The sequence below is a fragment of the Anoplophora glabripennis genome, unplaced genomic scaffold (assembly GCF_000390285.2).
Source record: "Anoplophora glabripennis isolate ALB-LARVAE unplaced genomic scaffold, Agla_2.0 scaffold731, whole genome shotgun sequence".
Lineage (NCBI taxonomy): Eukaryota > Metazoa > Arthropoda > Insecta > Coleoptera > Cerambycidae > Anoplophora > Anoplophora glabripennis.
The window spans coordinates 198,834-222,541 of record NW_019416914.1 but is presented as its reverse complement, the minus strand read 5'-3'; the positions used below and the strand labels follow the sequence as shown (position 1 = coordinate 222,541).

General features: G+C 31.6%; 2 protein-coding genes across 5 annotated transcripts in view; one reads left to right on the top strand and one right to left on the bottom strand.

Annotated features, from left to right (window-relative positions):
• Nucleotides 1-8,008, top strand: part of LOC108911349 (proline-rich protein 2) — a 22,908-nt gene extending 14,900 nt beyond the window's left edge. For both annotated transcript variants that reach the window (XM_018716263.1, XM_018716264.2), the window contains one exon: nt 5,951-8,008. In XM_018716263.1, the coding sequence (XP_018571779.1) occupies nt 5,951-6,225 (275 nt within the window). In that variant the 3' untranslated portion in view covers nt 6,226-8,008. The remainder of the gene's footprint in view (nt 1-5,950) is intronic.
• A 4,280-nt stretch (nt 8,009-12,288) lies between these two features.
• The window catches only part of LOC108911348, a 68,878-nt gene continuing 57,458 nt past the window's right edge, over nt 12,289-23,708 (bottom strand). For 2 of the 3 annotated variants that reach the window (XM_018716261.1, XM_018716262.2), the window contains exons 3-4: nt 16,015-16,110; nt 12,289-12,655 (exon numbers count right to left, since the gene is read on the bottom strand). In XM_018716261.1, the coding sequence (XP_018571777.1) occupies nt 12,474-12,655; nt 16,015-16,110 (278 nt within the window). In that variant the 3' untranslated portion in view covers nt 12,289-12,473. Of the gene's footprint in view, nt 12,656-15,212; nt 15,306-16,014; nt 16,111-23,708 lie in introns of those variants that run through there. The other variant, XR_002763119.1, reaches the window with a different exon arrangement.

Sequence of the window (23,708 nt, the reverse complement as noted above, 5' to 3'; positions counted from 1 at the left end):
AATTTATTCATCAAGTTCTTGACGAATTAGAGCATGTTCTAATTTTCGTCAATTTCTTCGTGAAGTTCGGAAGTACCAACCCAACAGATTTCCAGCCTCAGATCAGTAATGAGGTTATGTTATTGGAATATGTAAATAATTGTGTGGCGTCGTGCTAGTTTTGCATTGTTTTTACTGATTTGTTATTTACAAAAACTAATATTTATATAATATGTGTCAGAACGGTACCGCTGTTGTATCACTACAATTATGAGTGGAAAGGTGACATTTTTGAAATTTATTTGCTTCTTTGATTCATTGGTAGAACTGATTCATACGTCAAAAAACTTGACAAAGTCTGTAGCAGTGTAAAACCACACTGTTTACCAATAAATTCGTGAATTAATTGATGAAGAACTTCGTCAATTTATTTATCAATAAATTGTCAATGTTAAACAGCTATTAGAAAGATGGTTAAGAACTATGATTTCTTAAAATTTTTTTTTTTTTGTGAAAAACTAGAAACATTTTGGTTACTGTCATTCATTACTTCAATTTTCCATTAGATCAGGAATTAATTTTATTGATATGTACTTATTAGTTATTTTAGAAATTTATTTTTAATTATGAATCCAGCAATACAGTTTCAATTATTAATTTTTTATGTTTCACTTCTACGTCTGATATTTTCTAACAGCATAATTAACGAAATAAAATACAGAATTACTATTATCAAATAATATTTATTGTGCACCACAAGCGCCCAATCCGCAAGGCAGTATGATTCAAGTTACCAAAGAGATTACACATTTGTGTGTTCTCTCCAATGTAAAATTATTAAAAAATAAACAAATGCAACACAAAACACACAGTTTACTACTCAATCAATAAACATAAAGTCTACTCTGAAACAAAACATGGTCCCACAACCCGATATTAGAAACGAGCGACCTGTTGTGGAAAGCAGGAACGAGAACAAAATGTTTATATCTTAACCGGACAAGCTAGAGTTAATTTGCGCTTATAAAATTCCTAAAAACAACAATCAACTCTAAAGCTTCCAGAGTTTCACGGTGCATATGACCAAAATTTTATGACACATTTGACAGGCTAATCAATTCAAACCAAAGTTTAAGTAACGTTCAACGTTTTTATTATTTGCAATCATGCTTAGAGGGTGAGGCGGTTAATATCTTACATTCCCTTGAGATTAGTGAGGCGAATTATGCTGGAACTTTCTGAAAGAAATATTTCATAACGAAAGAATCATAATAAACACACATCAAATCAATTTTTGATGTTCCAATAATGAAATTGAAAGTCACAACACTCTTCGAACCTTATTGGACACTTTACAAATACACGAGCTTATAAGGCTCTAGGACAACCAACTGACGAATGGGATTCCATGCTAATAGTGAAGAAAGACAAACACTAACTAATATTTCAAATCTTTAAAATAAAATGACATTTCCTGATAATTTTTTTAAAGAAATTATATCTGTATGAAACAAACGGACCATTGAATGAACAAGGATACCTATAATTGCTTCAGAATGGCACAAATGAAATTCTAGAGGGAGTGGCAGTGAATATGCTGTCCACCGCACTGTAGCGCCAGTGTAAAGACATTATTTAATATTGTTTGGAATTCTAAGTTAATGCGTGACATTATTAATATTAATTTAAAATTTATTTCCTATCCTTAAGAAACTAAATTTCTTATCAGAAGAACGGTCTTCCATTCAACTGAGATTTTCGGTAAAATGATATACTATACCGATTTTCAACAAGTATTCCTTTTTTATGTAGAATTGTCTGCGGAATCTAAAAATGAATCCCAAATGATTATCAGGTCATTGGCATAGAAGTTGGGGTAAAGAAAACCCGCTTTACTACCCATTCCTACGTCACTGACCTACAAAAATTTATAAATTTTACAGTAAATTATGCACATGTATAAATGTTAACATTACACCAAATTTGAATCAATTTGTTATAAGCATACCAAATATTTAATTTCTGGCAATTCTGAATTATTTATTGAGTCTATTTGTGGTTAAAGTTTGATTCACCCAAACTGAAACATCCTGTATGTGGTGTCGACTTAACTGGCCCATTCCAGATCAAAGATGGAAAAACAAAAAAACCGAATGCTTCTCAGCTGCTATCTTTGCAGTTTTGTCTGTTTCGCCACCAAGGCAGTGCACATTGAGCTGGTGGAAGACTTAAGCACAATAAGTTTTTTAAACACTTAAACGCTTCATTTCTTGGCGAGGAATTTGTCAAAAAATCTATAGTGAACGTTTTTCTAAATTTAAAAACCTCAAGTTTTGACGAGCTTTATCTCACAAACAAACATAAAGTGGCACTTTATATCTGCACGTAGTCCATCATTCGGCGGGTTATGGGAAGCAACAGTCAAATCCGCGAAGCATCACATGAGACGCATTATCGATAACATATGAACAAATAGAAGCGGTCCTAAACTGTTGACCCCTAATACCGCTTTCTTCCAATCTAAGTGACCTATTAACCATTCTCCAACACATTTTGTGCTTGCATTTAAAATATATAACTTATGAGCAGCTTTTGGATGACAGATTTAAAAAATGTGATCAGAGAAATTAGAGATTAAAAATGTACAAAATGAATTTAGCGTATTCTCAAGCAGCAATTGGCACATACTCAAGTTGAGCATTTGTTTTAATTATTGTAAATCGAAAATCTAAGAGCAAGGATAGTCCAGACATGTAAAGAATTAACTCCACTTCAGTGTCGGTCGAGCACCAGTTTCATAATTAGATGTCAAGCTTTTTTATAAGCCCGAGGCACTCATTTTGAAAAAAGTAATTTTGTTTGTAGGCTTCCGTGGCTGTCGTAAATGGTTGAATGATTTCCGGGCTGGTTGCCATGTCGATTTACAACTCTTGACGTTTCGAGAGACATATCACTCTCTTCTTCAGAAGTTACTCTGAAACTGGAGATCTGCTAACCTTGTCACTATTTATATTTGATGTGGTCACTGATTCATGATGTTCCGGTGTGTAACCTCGTACACGTTATAAGATAAATTTTTTGTCCACAGAAAATATTACATTACAAGAAAATCGGTGTGAGTGAAAGCAATAAAAGTTTAGAGTGCATTCACTGAGTGAAATTATTGAGTACATTTTCACTCAGTATTGGGCATTTTGATCATTTTACTCATTTGTGATTATATTTAAACTAAAACTGAGTACCTTCACTCAAATATAGGTACTCTTTAAATAAATTCTTCACGCAAACTCGTATTCCATACCCTTTTTCATATCCAAACGCATTACCTCTGTCTGTTCCCGTCTCATTAGGGGAGGCGTGGAGTAGAGCATGGGGCCTTTTTAGCCTTCGTCATTGAGCTATGACGTCACAAGTGTCACAACGTATGAGAAAAAAAAAACAGTTTTTGCTCGTAACTCGGAAATGGCTGGAAATATAAAAAAATCTCCCTCTGGTTCTGAGTAGAGCGCTCAGTGGGTGAGAGGTCATAACTTATTAAAAAAAAACAGTTTTTGCTTGCACCTCAGAAACGACTTGAAATATAAAAAAATCTCCCATGGTGGGGGATTGGTGATCGAGTGCAAAAGGTCCAAATTCAGCATGTCGAAAAAAAAAATTCGGGACCAAGGATGTGTGGCATCATAGAATAAAAAAGTGGTTATAACTCGGAAACGGTGCATTGAATCGAAAAAATAATAGGAAAAATCTCCCCACACCTCTGGTTCAGATTGTCCGTTCTGCGTTGAATGCAAAAGGTCCGAAGTCCGTATGTCGAAAATAAATTTCGGAAACAAGAAGTGTCTGACATCATACAGTAGAAAATACCTTATAACTCGGAAACGGTGCGTTGAATCGAAAAAATAATTACAAAAATCTCCCCAACACCTCCGGTTCTGATTGTTCATTCTGCGTTGAATGGAAAAGGTCCAAAGTCCGTGTGTCGAAAATAAATTTCGGAAACAAGAGGTGTCTGACGTCATACAGTAAAAAAAGTCTTATAACTCGTAAATGGTGCGTTGAATTGAAAAAATGTCTGAATCAAAGTAGGGTAATTGTTAGTTTTAATTGTTTTTTATAACAATAATTGATAAAGTTAATTGTAATTGATTTAGTTGCAAGACACAATTAATATAAATTAATCCAAATAAATTAATTACAACGTGCAATTAATAGTTCAATTGCAATTAATTTTAACTACAATTAAATTAATCGTAATTACTTTTTTAATCAATTACTTAATTGACTGAAAATTTAATTGATTAATGCCCAACGCTGGTTACCACCATAGTCCAAACATTAGACCTAATAATAATTAATTATTGTCCTATCTAGATATATTTTCGATATTTTCAAATCTGTATTTATATGGTCCGTTTAAATGTATATTAATTTCGAGTAATTTGAATGGCGCCGTGAAGATGGCACCACTTACATATTGTATCTGTAATCTCGACCACAGTTAATAGTGAACCGTTAGATACTCTAGGAAAGCTTGATCGCCAGGAGATAAAGCCTTAGTCGGCAAGTCTCGGCTGTCGGGTCCCAGCCAGGACAGGAGGAGGCCCCACGAAGTGAATTAATTTCAACATTGTATATCCTAATTAATCATTTATGAGTAGTGATGGGAATAATCGAATGAATTAAATAATCGAGAGGTTACCGTTCGAATTAATTTTATAATTGAATGATCATTCGAATGATATATAATCGAAAGTCCACTTCGAAAATTTCCGACCTATCCCAAATTATATGCGAAACATGTCGACGCTAGGTAAATGAATGACTTTCGCGGATTGCGGCATTTCTTCGTTGTCAGTTGAGTTATTCAGTAGTATGTGTTTAAAGTGAGTAGTCGCCGCCTAAAGAAATCCATTGTTTGGACTTTTGAAAAAAAAATTATAATTATAGAAAACATAATTTTTGTATAATTTTCATTCATATGAATTTCTATCCTCGCTAAATAAAGCTCCCTTCTAAACCGCCCTTCAAAACCGTGCGATGCAACTCATAAAATTACTGCATATCTTTTTTATGCGGTGATATTCGATTGTCTTATCCATCTTTTCGGCCGTCTTATCTCGAGGTTTTGTAGCTCGTTAGAGCGTTGTAACAATCGAAACACCTGCACTCTCGCTCGAGCAGTGCGTTTGCGTTATTCGGTGACGAGTGACGATTGACGTTAGTAACGTTGTGGCCACTGTCATTCGTCTCCGAATAATCGAATGAATTTATATGATCACTCGAGATATCTCGAGAGATTTTCATAATCGATATAATCGATAATTTTCATTTGAGTAGTCTCATCACTATTTATGAGTGATTTATTTTCGCGCTCAATATTTAGTTGATTAAAAACAAAGTCTGAATAGAGTCAAAAGTCCCTTAATTGATAGTTGGCAGTAACTCGGATTTGAGTAAAACTCACTCATTTCTGATGCCAATAGTTTCACTCAGTTGCACTCATAGTAATAGAGTGAAAATTTCACTCAAATCGGGTGTGGACAGAAATTGATACATCATTGAGTAAAATTGAGTGAAATTTGAGTGAAATTTTTTTAAAGTGTACAATCAAAAATCGTATCGGTTCTCATTTTTTGCTTCATATGCTGAATTAACTAGATCGCCTACTCATATCTCCTCCACTGATGGACTAGTAATACTTATTACTGAGACATATTGCTACAACTATCTAATCATAAGTCACACCAAGTTTTACTGAAATATATCTACTCAATTTCAAGGTATACCCCCGTCCTCACTGTATATATTTTTTACTTATTTTTACATGAGGAATATGTCCTCAAAGTTTGTCGACTTAATCCTGAAAGACCCTCTATAGTTGAGTGCTGTATTTAATTTCTACACTGCATTTCTTCTGCTTTTGTAGAACTTTAGGTATTCATTGTTTATGAATTGGCAAATTTGTTTGTAGGTATTTCTCCATATCCTCCAACAGGTGGGATAACCCATTACGCACCTGCAACTGGTGGCACTCCATACCCTCCAGGAGGAGCAACACCATACCCTCCAGGAGGAGTAACTCCATATCCTCCAGGAGGAGTAACTCCATATCCTCCTGATGGACACGGCAATTATAGTGCTAATCCACCTCCTTATGATGTAGCAGTTTCTAGCCCACCAGTGCAACCACTTCCTGTTAAAGAAGGTTATGGAAAACAGGCACCTTACAATCCCAATTACAGTTAAATAGGTAATGCCAGGTTGATCGCTTTATTGGTTTGTTACTTTTCAAAGACAGTGAGGTTTATTCATATGTAACTGAAATAAAGCCAATACGTTCAGTTACAGTAAGAATATGTTAGAGTGAGTTTTGATGTTTATATTTGTGTTATAAAAACGTTTTATTGAAATATTGTCCGTTTGTTTTCTTATATTGTCAAAACTTTTTATAAAATAAATAACCTTATATAATTCAGTGGAATCATGTATAATAGGATTATTTAAAAATTTATTATTTTTATAAAATCTTTAAATCAGTAAAGATCTGAAATGGCACAACTACAAGGAAACCTCATTGAAGTTGGCAAATTCCAAGAGTATAATGTAAAATATATTGTATATTTGAGCAAAAAATTGCCCTAACTTCCTTCATTTCAGAAATTAAGACATTGCATGTCTGTAGAATATCCAAATTAAGACGATTAAAAATTTTTGTTACACCATATTAGCACTTTCTGTAACAAGTGCATAAATATCTGGTGTTAAAGCCTATTTCTTATTTAAAAAAAATATTTCATGTAAAATTATAGAGGACTTAGGTTTACAAAACCAAAATTATATTCATATGAGAATTGTTAGAAGTTAGATTACAAGATATATAGATAAATACATAACTCCCTTCTGCTATTAATCTTACAGTCACATCATATCAATCATATAGAACAATTTGTAACAATGAAAAGAAAATCATCTTTGTAAATTTTTACAATAATTTACAAAATTATGACTCATTTTGATCAGGAAAAAATTAATGTGCAGAATATAACTTTTAAAAAACATTTTTGGTTTACAAAGGTATGAACGTCATGTTCCTTTCATTGTATTTGTGGTTGTGGATTCAAACATGTGAGCTCTTATATTGGTTGTTCTGACAAACAGCCAATAATCGCTCGTATTTTCAAGTCCATTAGATTCATTAACAATCAAAGCAACACAGTAAATGTGTATCGCACACGTCAAAAGTTGCGGATCATCGAAATCAGTTGGAGCTAAAGACTCTTTATGTATATCTGTTATAGGCGGTTTGGAATGAAATTATTAAAGAATTGTGGTATATTAATTATCAGGACAGTTTGGAGGCATTCCTTGCAACAAATGGATAAAATTTAATCAGAAAAATTATGTAAGCTAAAAATTGTTTATTGCTATGATTTTGTAAATAAATCATTATTTTTATTATAAAAGTGTGGTTTTCTGAAAAAAAAAAAAAATGGTAAAAATTTCTTGCTATCTGAAATTCTCTGCCTTTAGTTTTTCAGATTTTTCCCTGATATTGAAATTACAGTATACACTATATATCTTGTGTAAGCCATCCTAATTATTATCTTAATCTAACTTAAACGTCTCTATATAAATGTTAATAAATATACAATAAGTTAATTGTCCAAGAAGCAGCTTTTCAACAGGCTCTTATTTCATACGAAGGACATTAATTATGTTTTTTGTAGTTATTATTATTTAAATTATATACCGTACATATGTATGTTTTCTGAATGTGATATATTAATATGAATATATAGAATATAAAGTTTATTTTTTATATACGTTAATTTTCTAAGACAAATATTTTTATGTTAGTACGTACCTACATGGGTTTAAGTTTTCGGACCTCGGGAAATATGATGGGCATTTAACTTAAATTTCTTCTATTCTTAAAAACTTAAACCTTACAGAGGCAAGTGAACACATTTAGTTATGTATATATTGTTTAAACTTTGTAAGACTGTATAAAATAAATATTTTTTCCCAATTTTGTCTCGATACTATGTTGTCCTTAATTCATTTGCAAAAAAATCTATTTTAAAGTATGGTAACCTAAATATTTGAAGAAAAAATAATTCACATTTTTTAGAAAATATGAATATGACTAGATCTGTGAATCAATTTTGAGGGATTTTTTTTCTAACAGGGTTCGTAGTGGCCTGGAAAACCGGGAATACCGGGAAAAGTCAGGGAATTAATTATTCTTCATAAAAAACAGGGAATAGTCAGGGAATTTTAAAATTATTCATGAAAGTCAGGGAATTTGATGCTTGCAACTGGAAATTTTGTGAAAGCCGGCCCTGGGTTCTTGAAAGAGAAATTTATTTGTGGTTTTGAAACCTTTATAAGATTCTTCGAGTTTAAAAAAAAATTGTGGAGTCCAGTCCAGAAAAAGTTTAATGCATAAACACCAAATAGAATGTAAAAATGACCTGGATTTTTTTTATATGTCAGAGAAAACCTGGAAAAGTCAGGGAATTCTATATTACTTTTGAACTACGAACCCTGTCTAAATTCAAGGCGTTATTGAGGAAAATTGTATACATTATTTTCAAAGTATTGTCCATCGCTAGACACTATTTCCCATGTTTTTAGCACCACGCGGATTATGCATCGAAAGAACAACTCATTTTTTGATGCTATCCACTAATCAATCCAATTTGTCGTATCTTCGTAAGATTGGAAGCTTTGCTAAGTCAGACCGTGTTCCGTAGATTGGATCAAGCAGTAATCCGATAGAGTAATATGATAGGTGTGGTAAAACATCCCGTTTCAGTATTTCTTAGAGATGGGCACTTTTCGGAAAAGTGTGTTACGGATATGAACATGTCGATGAAATGTCCGGACATGTCGGGAAAAGTACTTTTGACCTTGAATCTAATAAGGCACCTGTGAGTGACGTCATGTATTCACAGGTCACTGCTTGAGGGTCACAAAGCAAAATATTACTTTTATTCTAATGAATATGTGTCGATATATTTTACTTATTACCGACCTTTATACTTCTTATAAACTGGTTTCTAATTTTCCCAGGACAGCCAATACACTTATTTAAATGTTTTTCTATCCTACTGGATTTTTTAAAAATTGTTTTTGAGCATTTATAATGATTTTTACTCAATTCAGAAAAATATAACCAAACTCTTGATTTTGGCGTCATACTTCATATATAAACTATTTTGTATTAAATATTAAATTAAGAATCAACTGATTACTATTTACTAATCGTTAACTTTGCCAAAAATAATAAAATGTGGACATATAAAAAAGGTTATATTTTTAAAATGTCAGTTTCAGTTAAACAATTACTAACAAAATTACAAGAAAATGGCTAAATATCTTCAATTTTACATGTACCTCAAACATTTTTTGTGGGAATTGTGAATGTAACAAATAATTCCCAACTTTTCAATCTTGAAAAGTGTCCTCAGGCCATGTTCACTTTTCACGACATGTCCGATGGACATGTCCGCGACACATTTCTAGTATTTCTAAGTATTTTTTGATTTCATGAGCAACATGTGGTCAAGTGTCGACATGTTGAAAAATTACTTTTTCACGCCTTTGCTCGAATTGCGGCCGTCTTTCCTTCAATGCACGATTCAAATGCATCAATTGTGTTCGGTAGCGTTCACCATTCGGTTGAAACAGCTTATAGTACACAACACCAAGCTGGTCCCACTGAATACAGAGCATGAGCTTTGAACCATGAATATTCGACCTTACTGTCGATGTTGACTCACAACCAGGCAAACCCCAGGATTTTCCAAGCTTAAGACATAGCATATCCATTTTTTATTGCCTGTTATGATGCGATGCAAAAAACCCTTTCTTTTTTTGTCATTGAAGTAATTGTTTACACAAGAAATATCGACTTTCAACATCCAATATACTATCCAATTTCCTTGCTTTTGAATAATACCGAGTGCATTTAAACAAGTTCAGCAGTTGACCGCTTGACCAGGGCATTATTTGTCAACTGTATCGAAATCACCACTTCTAAAACATCAGAACCAATACGCGCACGTTTTTATCGATGGAGTATGTTCACCATAAGTTTTCAACAGCACTATGACTTTTAGCATCTCTTTTCTGTTAATTACAGGAAAAGTAAAACTTCCTGCAAATGGTGTTTTGCTGCTTCGTAATTCGGCATTTTTGGAGCTGAGAATAAGTACGTTTACACTTCAGCAAAATGCTATATAACATATGTTACGTCATGTATTGTAAATTATAATTCACAGTCTTAGTATTTGCTTTGTGGTCAAAGTCACGCACTATTTGATTTATCTCACTCCATTGCCTCAGGAGCAGTTCCATCCTTAGCAGCCTTATAACCAACACTAGACCAAAATCAGTATCAAGGCAGTTCTATTGGTTGTTACAGCGTGTCTACTTTATTTCGTCTTTGGACATTTAAAATTTGTTTGAAATTTTTGATATGGGTTCCCTTACTTTTTGCCAGAATGTACGTTTATTCTATGAGTTGCGGTACGAAATGAACTCCATATGTTATTTTCTGTTCTGTTCATTAATTACATCCAGGCGATTTACTGGCTACATACCTACTAAAGGTGCACTAACATGAGTGTTAGTGGAGATAGAGGATCGGTGAAATAATTACAATTACAGGACAAAAACGGGTAAACATTAAAGATGTAAAATATTATGATACTAAGTACATAAATACAAATATATAAACTAGAAAATACATTAATTCATTCAAGTCTACAATATAAAAACTTAGTTGCTACAAATAACAAATTATATAGTGTAACGTAGTTGTTAATTTCATATGAGGATGGGTACGATTTTGAAGAAGAAAGTATTGCTACAAACTACTTGCATCTACTGAACACTTTACTGATGAAAAACATAATCTTACAGATTATATGAAAGAATGTAAAAAAAATATGAGTTGAAAGAAACTTGGGCATTTGTGAAGAGCACGGGCCAACTAACTCACCGCTCGCACTTGCTGACCGATTCCTCTGTCGTGTGGCGACATTTGAGTCGACATTGACATGAAAGGGTTTAAACAGGAAAAATAAATTATTAAGTGTGTATTCTTCTAGTCTGTAAAGACTGTAAATATATCTAACAGGAGCCTATTGTTATCCTCTATTTGGATAAGAACCATCAATTTGAAAGCTTAAAAGTTTAAGAAAACATCGTTGAATTAGTAAGGGTATCATACAAGACTGGAGTATCCTAACTTAGAACGAACTAGTGAGTAAACATTTCAATGCAGTAACGTTATTGAAAGATCTTGCATTTTTTACTATAAAGCTCAAAGCTCCATTGAGCTATGTTAATATTGTCTCGGGCACATGGTTTAGTTTTAAATGGAACTAAAACGCAGCTTCTTGTTGTTGGTAAGTTTAAACTTCTTCAAATCTGTCATTATTTTATGAACACCCTGTAGGCATTAATCAAAATTTGAATCCATAACGTTCTCAAGCCACCTTTACAGTAACACGGTACCAAAAATCTTGTTTTAATTCTTAAAAATAATGAGGATAGCTACTGTTAAATACAGGTTCAAAAATGCAATATTTTTTATTTAGTTCCAATTATTTCAGAAACTAAGTATTAAATTTAGATATAGGAAACTTTATATCAAAATGTTTCAAGTTAAACGTAGAATCTAAAAATGTTGTAAAATACAGGATGTTCCATTTAAAAAAAATTAAGTTTGGTCTGTCACTAATTTTTGGAGCACCCTGTATATTTTAAAATGTGTCCTGTTAGCGTACTTATCACCCTGTAGAAATAGTTTTTTGATAAATTTTAGCAATTCGGAGTAAAGCTACTTTAACCAATCGTTGACTAACCCTGTACACGGCAGTGCGCCACTTCATTTTAGTAGTGAAGTGCGGAATTATCTAAAAAAATAATTTTCCAATAGGTGGAATACATAGGTCGCAATGAACTAATATTATGACCTCCAAGGTCGTCAGATTGTTCATGAGATTGTTACCTGTGGGTTTACATGAAAAGTTAGCATGAACCTGAATTTAACAGCATGACTGAGGCGTGATTATGCGGAGCGATAATTTGTGAATAAAAGTAATGGTGATAATTTTCAATATCTTCTTTAGACAGTCCCGGACTTACCTAAATTAGGAGGTGATTTTTGAGTTTTCGAAAAAATATTTGAAAAACATTGTCTTATTATTATGTATTATTTTTACGGACGGATGATTTGTGTAGGTATTCTTATCTGTTTGAAGCTGAAGGAGTGTCTAGAAAAAAAAATGAAAATGATTTGTTTGTGTATCGAGTATATTTCTCATATCCTTGATTGGGGAACATTTCCTTAACATTAAAATAAATATTGTTATAATATAAACGATTAAAAATTACTTACTAATATTCAAAATATCATTATAAAAACTTATAAAATAGTTTTTGCGGTTTTGTGAGTATCTACAAAATAACAATATAAAATATTAATATACATTTGGGTTATATGGCGGCTGCCTCTGGTATCCCTCAAAGTGTATCTGGGGGAACGAGGCTGATACTGGAGTAGTTGGTGTTGAAGGGGGACGTATCACTGGTTGTTCCAGAACATGCAAATCCTTCAAAATGATGTAATCCCCTCTCACTGTAATGTCTGAGCGGGAAAAATCTGGAAAAATATTAATGTTAGGCTGTAGATACACGTAGATTCTTCAAGTGAATAGATAAGATTTTGAGATTAAGTATCACAATGTTTATGGTATTTAGAGCGATGTCGGTAGATACTGTTGTCGTTACAAGTGGTGAATTGCGACATTAAATTTCACTTAACTACGTCAATATATATTGACATCGCTCTAAATCTCATAAACATTGCGAAATTTAATCAAGATTGTATCTACTTAAAGTGTCTACGTGTGTACACAGCCTTAGGTATTACTTTTAAATTTATAAAAATTATACAGTTAATAATAGAATTACGACAAGGAAACTTACTATTCCATTACTTTTTATTTTATTTCGAAGTGTAAGTATCTAAAACTCAGAATTTTAGATAGGTATTTAGATTTTAGATATTAGAAAGTACGTACGTATAAAAATATATTAGGTAATTTCCGAAATAGGTACTTGTAAATATACATTTATCATTATAAATCTTTGAAAATTTTACAAAATGTTTCAACAGACTGTTCTGTTCAGAAAATTCGTAATATGTAGGATGAATCTGAAACGCACACTATATTTTAAATAGCGGTGCAGTTTACCGTAATTAATATTTTTGTTGCGGAACACTAGAAATAAAAAAGTAAATTTTTTTTAATAACTTATTGAGAACCACTGTGTTATTTACGCATAATATAATTTGTCTATTCTTGCTGGTGTTATACAAAACTTTTAAATACTTATTCTTTATATGAAATAGAAGAAAAAATCTAAAGAAATAAGTATATTTGTAGGTTATACATCAAAGAAAATTTGAAATGTCAACAAAAAAATATTTATGGCCTTCTCCTCCCCTGGTTTACACAATTCTAAATGTGTCTTATTCTTCACATCTAGCCAGGGCCGGCATGAGCTAACATTTTCCTACAGCGACATTATTCGCCAACAACTTTTACTCTTTATTGTAAAAATTTGGTTTTGGGGTATCTGTTGAAAACCTCGTTGAACCAAAAGGAAAATGGAAATTAATATCAAATATATAATATCTACAAAATGTAAAAACCAAGACTAGAAAGAAAATAGATAAATAATTAATTAAACACTTGTCTTGCTTTTTTACGAGCAAATTCAGGAATAGTATCATCCATGTTAATTTTTATTAAAATTTAGCCTCCAATTGGTTATCTAGGCGTTCTGAGCATATCAATGATCATCTCAAGTATGTTCTGATGTGAGTGAATTTGGAGTAACTCCATTTGTATTTGCAATGGGCTTTCGGTTAATAGGTATCACAAAACAAACTGATTAATTAAATGTTCAGAATTAGAACTATTTTTTTGTATTCAATAAGTTGAACGTTTTCCATCTTACGTTGTAAAATATTTCTATAGTTATTAACCTTATTTTAGTACGGATAATCAGTTGTATCGATATTAACTTAAACCAACCCATTCCAAAGACAAAAGGAACTATTAAGATATTATTTTCATGAATCATCATTATTGATCTTAGAGTTAAGTTGAAGTGGAATAAATAAAGTAGGTATTATAATTGTAGTTATCTAGATGAATTCAGAAAGTTAAAAACTTCATCGTTCCGGAAATTATTTTCACGGTATCAATTATAAAACTTAAAAAAATGTATTTATATAAAATAAACAAATAGCACAATCATTTTACACAGTTTCTACAAAATTGTAATTACTAATTCAGAAAGATGCAACTCCGAAGTTATGCAACAAATTTCATTCACGTAGGTCGTAGACTAGCAGATTTTTCTGTAGCTAATTCATTTTCATAAGTTTGACATTATTAAATAGTTGAGCTTCAGAGTATACATACATAGATGGCGTTTAACGGATAAGAGTGTTATCTTAGGTGTTAACGGCAGAAGCTTTATGGACCTTTTTATTAATAGTTTAATTAATGAAACTGAAACCTCGAGTAAACTATTTAGCTTATGAAATCAATGACTGGTTATACACGCTACTCTATCGTTAAAAATTCAAGTACTACCTAGATACTCATACTTTCAGGAAAATGATTGGAAAATACGAGTAGTACCTAATAATTTTGTATTTGTCGGCAGAGATCGCCATTTTCATTTTATTCATTGGGTAAACTTTTTTGTTTTTCATATATTGATATTTTAGACCCAAAAGTGAAAAATAAAAATCTATGTTATATTTTCCCCACCAGGTATTAACCTCGATGAGTATAAAACTGAACTATTTTCAAAATTGTCTTTCAAAGTGACATACCTACTTGGATCAATTATTATCCCATTTTGTCTTCATCAATGTCCTATCCTTAGTGAAACATTTTGCATAATTTAGTTTTTGTTTGAGACAATTGTACAAACTAAGTACCTATTTGTATACAATACCTGTGTTTTAAATACTTTAAAATTTAAATGAAACTGGTACTGTTTGTTTTAGCAGATTAAACAATATTCAGAGTGTTTAATCTGCCATCTATTAAATGGAGAAGATATATAAAATAAATATTTTTCTTCCTGACATGGATCTGACGCTGTTATCAGGTTTAATAAAATAAATAACTTACCAAAATTTTCAGGTAATGCGCTGTATGGCACTAAATATATGGGGTTCTTATGGTTCTGGTAAACATGCCGATAAATGTATTCTGGGGAGTTTGGATCTGCAATAAATAAATAATATATATAAAAAAAATCATTATTTATTTATATGTATCTATATGTATAATGTATTCTGATAACGTAGCTCTACGCAAATAGTGAGAAAAATATGTACCTATATTTGTATCACGTAACATATTTATGAAGTTTCACAATGAACTTTCAATCAAACATATTAGTTATCCAAGTCAAGGTTTTAGTGTTATTTTACACCATCCTCAGGACTCTAAAATACAAACAATGTTTTTAATAAAATTCGTTAAGGTATTAAAATAAAAAAATAAATTACATTACATTAAATTATTTACAATAATTCTAAAAAATTTGTTCCTGNCATTCCCATTTAAAAAAATTTGGGGGATGGCACCCCCACTTAGGGGGTTGAAGATTTTGCTATGCTTTTTGCGCCAAAAGTTGTCCCCCTCAGAAGCAAACTTTACCTGTCTTTGGATTTTGCCGAAAACTTCATTACTACCCTGTAATACCTTGCGGTACGTTTTCGATGGGCTACCCTGTATAACATACCTGCGTTTTAAATACTTTAAAATTTAAATGAAACTGGTGTTTACTGTTTGTTTTAGCAGATTAAACAATATTCAGAGTGTTTAATCTGCCATCTATTAAATGGAGAAGATATATAAAATAAATATTTTTCTTCCTGACATGGATCTGACGCTGTTATCAGGTTTAATAAAATAAATAACTTACCAAAATTTTCAGGTAATGCGCTGTATGGCACTAAATATATGGGGTTCTTATGGTTCTGGTAAACATGCCGATAAATGTATTCTGGGGAGTTTGGATCTGCAATAAATAAATAATATATATAAAAAAAAATCATTATTTATTTATATGTATCTATGCTGTTCATAAAATGAACATTTTCCAAAATGTTTAATGAATTCTGATAACGTAGCTCTACGCAAATAGTGAGAAAAATATGTAGGTACCTATATTTGTATCACGTAACATATTTATGAACTTTCAATCAAACATATTAGTTATCCAAGTCAAGATTTTAGTTGCATAAAGATCAATAAATAAAAGACCACTATATTTTAAATCATTGCCAACGTTTTGGTGTTATTTTACACCATCCTCAGGACTCTAAAATACAAACAATGTTTTTAATAAAATTCGTTAAGGTATTAAAATAAAAAAACAAATACATTTACAATAATTCTAAAAAAATTGTTCCTGTCACAATTACCATAAAGCCCGAAAAAGAAAAATTCTAAAACAGCTCTAAAAATAACAGATATTACTCACTCACCGAAATTTTAAGTGTCTTTTTTGTCCAATTTAACAGTTCTAAATATTAAGAAGATGATGGTATCTAGATACTTATATGTGTATTTATAATTCATGGAACAATTTCAGTGCGGTTTTCTTTCACAGTAAAAATTGTTGTAACGTTTTAGGTACTGTTCAGCAGAATGACAGTAGAAAAATACGTTGATTCTAATGTGTGTAGATATCATGCTTCTTTTTCCTCTTACCTTTTCCCTTTCTTTTTCCCTTTTATTTTTTATTTTTTACTTTTCAATCCAGCACATTTATGAAAAAAAAAGTCTAAACCTGAGTAAACCAAAATACTGTTAGAGAGAATTTTATCAATTAAATTATAATAAACCAAGTTTAAATTATCTATATCCTTCTTCGTTAGATAACAGTATTTTGGTTTACTCAGGTTTAGACTTTTTTTTTCATAAATGTGCTGGATTGAAAAGTAAAAAATAAAAAATAAAAGGGAAAAGAAAGGGAAAAAAGTAAGAGGAAAAAGAAGCATGATGTCTACACACATTAGAATCAACGTATTTTTCTACAGTCATTCTGCTAAGACGTTACAACAATTTTTACTGTGAAAGAAAACCGCACTGAAATTGTTCCATGAATTATAAATACACATATTAGTATCTAGATACCATCTTCTTAATATTTAGAACTGTTAAGTTGGACAAAAGACACTTAAAATTTCGGTGAGTGAGTAATACCTATGTTATTTTTAGAGCTGTTTTAGAATTTTTCTTTTTCGGGTTTTATGGTAACAAATTTTTTAGAATTATTGTAAATGTATTTGTTTTTTTATTTTAATACCTTAACGAATTTTATTAAAAATATTGTTTGTATTTTAGAGCCCTGAGGGTGGTGTAAAATAACACCGAAACGTTGGCAATGATTTAAAATATAGTGTTCTTTTATTTATTGATCTTTATCCCACAAAAACCTTGACTTGGATAACTAATCAAGATCGCAAAACAGTGGAAACGTAATTCAAACATATTAGTTCTTATACATTGTTTTAAAGGTACTAAGCTAAAGCAAATTAATATTAAAAATTTTCCTAAAATTCTTATCAAATGAAGTCATATTTTTTTTAATACAAATATGTACATATGGTAAAGAAATAATTCCATTGGCAACCTAAAAATTAAGAATAACTTAGAACAAAAAAAATAATTCTAGCTGAATAGACTAATGGTAAAAGGCATTATCTTATATATTATCACCTAACAATATAGCAAATTTGCATAGAAAAGTACTCTGGATAATGATGAAGATATGAATATACTTATTCATTAGAAGTTTTGCCTAAGAAGGAACAACGATCCGGACCAATGTCGGACCATAGCAATAGATAACTTAAACACTTGGGTGCGCTTGCTTACGCGGAATCAGCTATTGCGAAATCATTAGTTACATCGTTAAAGAAGAAAAATTTCATAAAGCTTAATACTATGGTCTTTCTGATATTTACTTTACGTCGCGCTAACGGTGAGAATGGCCTTAACAATGTTGCCCTCGAACGATTATCTCTTCTGGCATATGAAGATTATCGCAAAGTTCTAGTAAAGTACAATTTTCAATTAACACGACTTCTCGAATGCATATCATCATCTACTTTTGAGTCAAGAAAGTCAACCGTTTAATAGTCACCAATCATTGAGGATTGTTTCATTACAATCAGCTTGTTTTTGGCCTCAAGCCCGTTCCAGATATTTTCCAACGCACGATTAAGCTGCTTTTGTGGAATCAGTGGACTAGCTTATGACATATCTAGATGATATTCTCGTCGTAGCATCAGACATGACCATAGTCTTTATCACGTCCTTAAGCATCTTCAGTATTAGAAATTTCGGAAAATGGCGATGTCCTCTTACAACGACACGCAATTGAAAATGAAAATTTCCACAAGAATAAAGAAATAACCAAACAAAACCAGATCGAGAAAGAGGCTTTCTCATTGATCACACAGTCTAGAAGGGTTTCAAATTCATATAGGATCAACACTTTATTCCTCAGATCGATTTATGCATATTTTCGACGTTAGGCATTTCGAATGATTGGTTACGATTTCGACATCGAATATGAACAGATACATTTGAACAAGCATCGTCGATTAGGAACTTGCGTTATTACACTAGAAACTATTGCATCGAATGCTGTTCGTTAAACGCTTCGTCAGGTTACCTGCCGTGATCCAATATTTAAGAAGGTTGAGTCAAAAATAGATAGCACAATGACGATGAAAAGACGCATGCAGATGTTATATCAAATCATCACAATCAATGATAACACTACTTGCTGGTGAACATGTTATTATTAAATAAAAAACTTGGATATACATAATTACTTCAGGTCTGGAATATCTGACAATATTGAACGAATCAATGTGTTTCAACTGTAGCCAGTCCGAACAACGAACCTTTTCACTTTTGGCTGTATACAATTAATCTATGGCCTTGCATCCATTTATATTTTGCCGAATCTACGAAAGGGTTTGCTTTATTGACTCTTCATCAACTCTAGGACAGGTCAAGCTAAAGTTAAGTAAGTATTCTTTGAAGAGTATTAAAATATTTCGGCGCATCTGATACGGTTGTTCCGGACATGGTACATCTTTTCGTCACCATGCATACTTTAGGTGTGTTTTGATTCCGACAGAACGTTTCTAGGACTGTTCAAATTGGTTGACCATTCCATTCATATGAACATTTAAACCAAGACATACTGACAATACAATTTGGTAGGTAACTATTCTGAATTGTTCTAGGATTGTTCGCTGACAGAACCAAAACAACCCTTTAAATCAAATGGTCGAAAGGATTGTTCAAACGATTAAAAAATAATCGAGAATTCTCCGTAATATCGATATTATGGTGGCAACGGGCTGTGGGTGGACTCAAAATAGTCAGATTTAGGCCAATCCACCAATATCCGAAATCGCTTCGTTTGGCTGCTAGATGCCCTCAAAGTTCGTGAACATTTTTTGAATTTTGTAACTAACGTATTAATCGATTTTGATTCAGATACTGCCGGACATTTCAAGATACAAGATTCAAGATGTCGCCTCGCTTGTAGTACGCTGCTTTGTTTGCTGTTCCTGTTAAGAGACAATTTTAACGTCCTAAACTATTGAATTTTATGTGGAAAGTGTTTTCTAAACCTCTTATTAGTAATCTGGAAGTGCAATCTTAAAATAGTTTTGAAATGCCGCCAAAAGTGCAACATAAAACTGTGAAAAACTTAAATGCACGTGTTGAATCTCTAGAAGGTGTAATAACTAGAGGCTTAAGTGAACTTAAAAATGTAGCAGCCATTACCAGTGCAGAATCTACTCTACATAATTGCGAAAGTAGTGCATTGAGTAACAAATTAAAACAGTTCGAGTCAACTCTCTTATCTTCTATCCGAGAATTGAAAAGTGAACTTCAAAAACTGCATGAAGAAACCAAAAAGCAATTGAAAATGGTGGATAACATTCATAGGTCTCAAAATGCGTATGCCCTTATTTGCATGGCATTAATGAAGATCGTAATAATTTATATGAAGAGGTAATGCATATATTTTTAAATAAATTGAATACCGATGTCAAAAAAAGCGATTTAAAACAGTGCTATCGCTTGGGAAAAAAACTTAATGGTAAAAAACACCGGCCTGTATGTGTCGAGTTCGTTCATCGATGGATGAGAGATCAGCTGTTCTATTCTAAGAAAAAACTGAAAGGAACCAAAATATTGATGACCGAAAGGTTATGCCCCAACACTCTTTCCTTATTTAAAAATGTAAAAGAAAGTGTGGGAAAATCTACATGGACTCAAGGAGGAGTTGTTTATATTAATTTAAATGATCGGAAGATTCCAATACATTCTGAAGAGGAATGGTTAAATCTGCAATTAGAGATAAACAATGCACCCGAAAACGTAGCTGATAATACCCCAGGCGGGACTACATGAATTTATTCATTGATTTATTTTTCTTTTTTAATATATTGTTAATTAATGCTATTTTTTGTGTTAGATTTGCTTGAAAATAATTACTACCAATTTATTAATCGTAATGATCATAAAGCGGGAAATGGGGAAAAAGGAAAATTATATTTGTTACTTGCAAATTCAGGATTTGGGTTTAATGTTATTTGCTGTCTTTTTTCTTTGTTTCTTCACTGTTCTATACAGGGGTGGGAACGGGCAGGCTGCTTATTTTATTTTTTTTATCTTACTCTTATTTTATTAGTTTAATCCTAAATAATTTTGTTAATTTATTGTAATACATACATGCAAGTTTTTTGTACAATTTTTCGTATTACGTGATTATACATAGTGCTTTATTTAAATACACTTAATTCTTGTTATTGTGAATATTAGTATGGTTATTGGTAATATTAAATTGTGTCATGTTAATGTAAGGTCTTTGTTAGCAAATTTTGTTGCTTTTGTAGATTATTTCTCCTCAACAGATTATGATTTTATAGCAGTAAGTGAAACATGGCTTAATTCAAATATTTCAAATAATGTAGTACATTTGAATGGATACACACTGATACGACGGGATAGAGATGGCGACGCAGGGGGTAGCGGAGTAGGTATTTACATAAAAAATATATTTAAATTCGCAGTTTTGGAGGTTACTGAAGATATTGAAAATGTCTGGGTGTTATATTTGATAGAGTTAAATTTTTTATTGGTTGCATATACAGAAATCCTAGACATAATTGCAGTGACTTTTTGAATTCTTACGAAAACATGTTAATAAACTTTTACCGACCGCGGATAAAATTATTTGTATGGGTGATTTTAATATTAATTTGTTAGACTTTGATTCCTCGGATGTAACTAATTTTTATAATGTTGTAGATAGTTTAGGTTTAAAACAAATAATTGATGCACCTACAAGAATTACGGCAATCAGTGAATCATTAATTGATTTTATATTGCTTTCAGATGAGTTATGTTATGGTTACCACGGGAATATTACAGTAGCTGAAATTGCTGATCATGAGTTAATTTTTGTGACTATCAGTGGGGTGGGGATTTCTAATGTTAGTATGAATCTTTTTACTTAGCGGGATATAAAAAATATCGATGCAGGCCAGCTTTACGATCAAGTACAATCTATACCCTGGAATAATATTTTCGACTTAAATAATATCGATGATAAAGTAAGGTTTTTTAACGAGAATATTACTGTTTTAATGGACTTAATGCATCTCTAAAAACTCGAATTTTCAACAAAAGCTATAAACCTTGGATTACAGATGATATTAAAGAGTTGATAAAAATTAAAGATAAGGCATTAAATAAATTTAGAAAAACTAGAACTTCACATGACTGGCTAAATTTCAAATATTTAAAAAAATTTACTACTTCTACTATCAGACGTGAAAAAAAAGCTTTTTTATGTTTTTCGGAATCAAGTGCAACTAAGACTTGGAAAAAAATTAATTATTTAAATATTTGTAATAAAAAACCTAATATACAAATACCACCTGAATTGTCTAATTTAATAAATAATTATTTCGTAAGTTCGGCTGTAGCTAACAATAATACAAATGATCTTCACTATTATGACTGTTAAATCAGACATATCCTCAGAACTTAAATTCAGAGTTACTACTGAATGTAACGTATTTAAGTATTTACTTAAGATTAAATCTAAAGCAATTGGTTCTGGCGGAATACATATAGATTTCATTGTTTTGTGCTGCCCTATTCTTTTAAAATACATTTGTCACATAATAAATTATTGTTTGGAATTTTCAGGTTATCCCCATGCTTGGAAAATGTCGAATGTTATTCCTCTTCCAAAAAAGAAAACACACCTAGAGAACTAAAAGATTTAAGACCTATTTCTATTCTTCCTGCTTTATCTAAAATTTTAGAGTACATTGTAAAAGATCAAATTATGAATCATTTAACTATTAATAACATACTGCCTATTGAACAGTCTGGTTTTCGAGAGGGACATAGTTGTTCTACTGCTTTATTAAATGTCACAGACCATATTTTTAGGGCTACAGATTCTGGATTATGTTCGATTTTAGTTTTACTCGACTATTCGAAAGCATTTGACACAATTAGTCATGATATTTTGGAAAATATTTTAATGTTTGCTGGTTTTGATATATCTGCAGTACAATTTATTTCTAACTATTTAATAGGTAGACAACAAAGGGTAGTACTTAAAAACGATATTTCGAATTATATTAATACTAATTGTGGAGTGCCTCAAGGATCCGTATTGGGACCTACGTTGTTCTCATTGTATACATCCTCGTTCCCTAATTTTCTAAAGCACTGTAAAATTCAAATGTATGCAGATGATACTCAACTATTCTATTCGTTTCATCCTAATGATATTCAAAACAGCTGTATTATAATTAATAGTGAACTCGAAACACTTCGTCGAATTTCACTAGAGCACTCTTTGCGTTTAAACCCCACAAAATGTGTTACTATGCTTTTTGCTAGTCGGGTCAAATATGCTCAACTATTACCCGAGGTTAATATAACTGTTGATAATGTTCAGTTAGAAGTTAAAAATGAAGTTAAAGTTTTGGGTCTTACTATTGATAGCGATCTTAGATTCAATAAACATATATCAAACTGTGTAAAAAAATCCATTATTAATTTAAAAATATTATACAAATCCAGACATATCTTAAGTGAAAAACTAAAAATTTTACTTTGCCAGTCTTTGGTTTTATCTGTGTTTAATTACGGTGATACTGTTTATGGTCCATGTTTAGCTCAGGCGACATCTCAACGAATTCAGAAAATTCAAAATTACTGCCTTAGATTTATATATGGTATTAGAAAGAGAAATCGAGTAAGACACAAGCTAATGAATACAAAATGGTTGGATATGAAAAACACTCGTCTACATCACAGTGCTACTCTTTTTATGACTATCATTTTAAATAAATCCCCCCAATATTTGTACAATAAAATCAGATTCCGAACTGACGTTCATAATTTAAACACCAGATTTAAAGGTAATTTAACCCCTCCTTTACATAAAACTGCAACATTTGAAAGATCGTTTAGTTACAATATGCCAAAAATTTACAACGCCCTACCGTTGCCTCTCAAATCGCTGTCTGTCAGTTGTTTCAAAAAAAA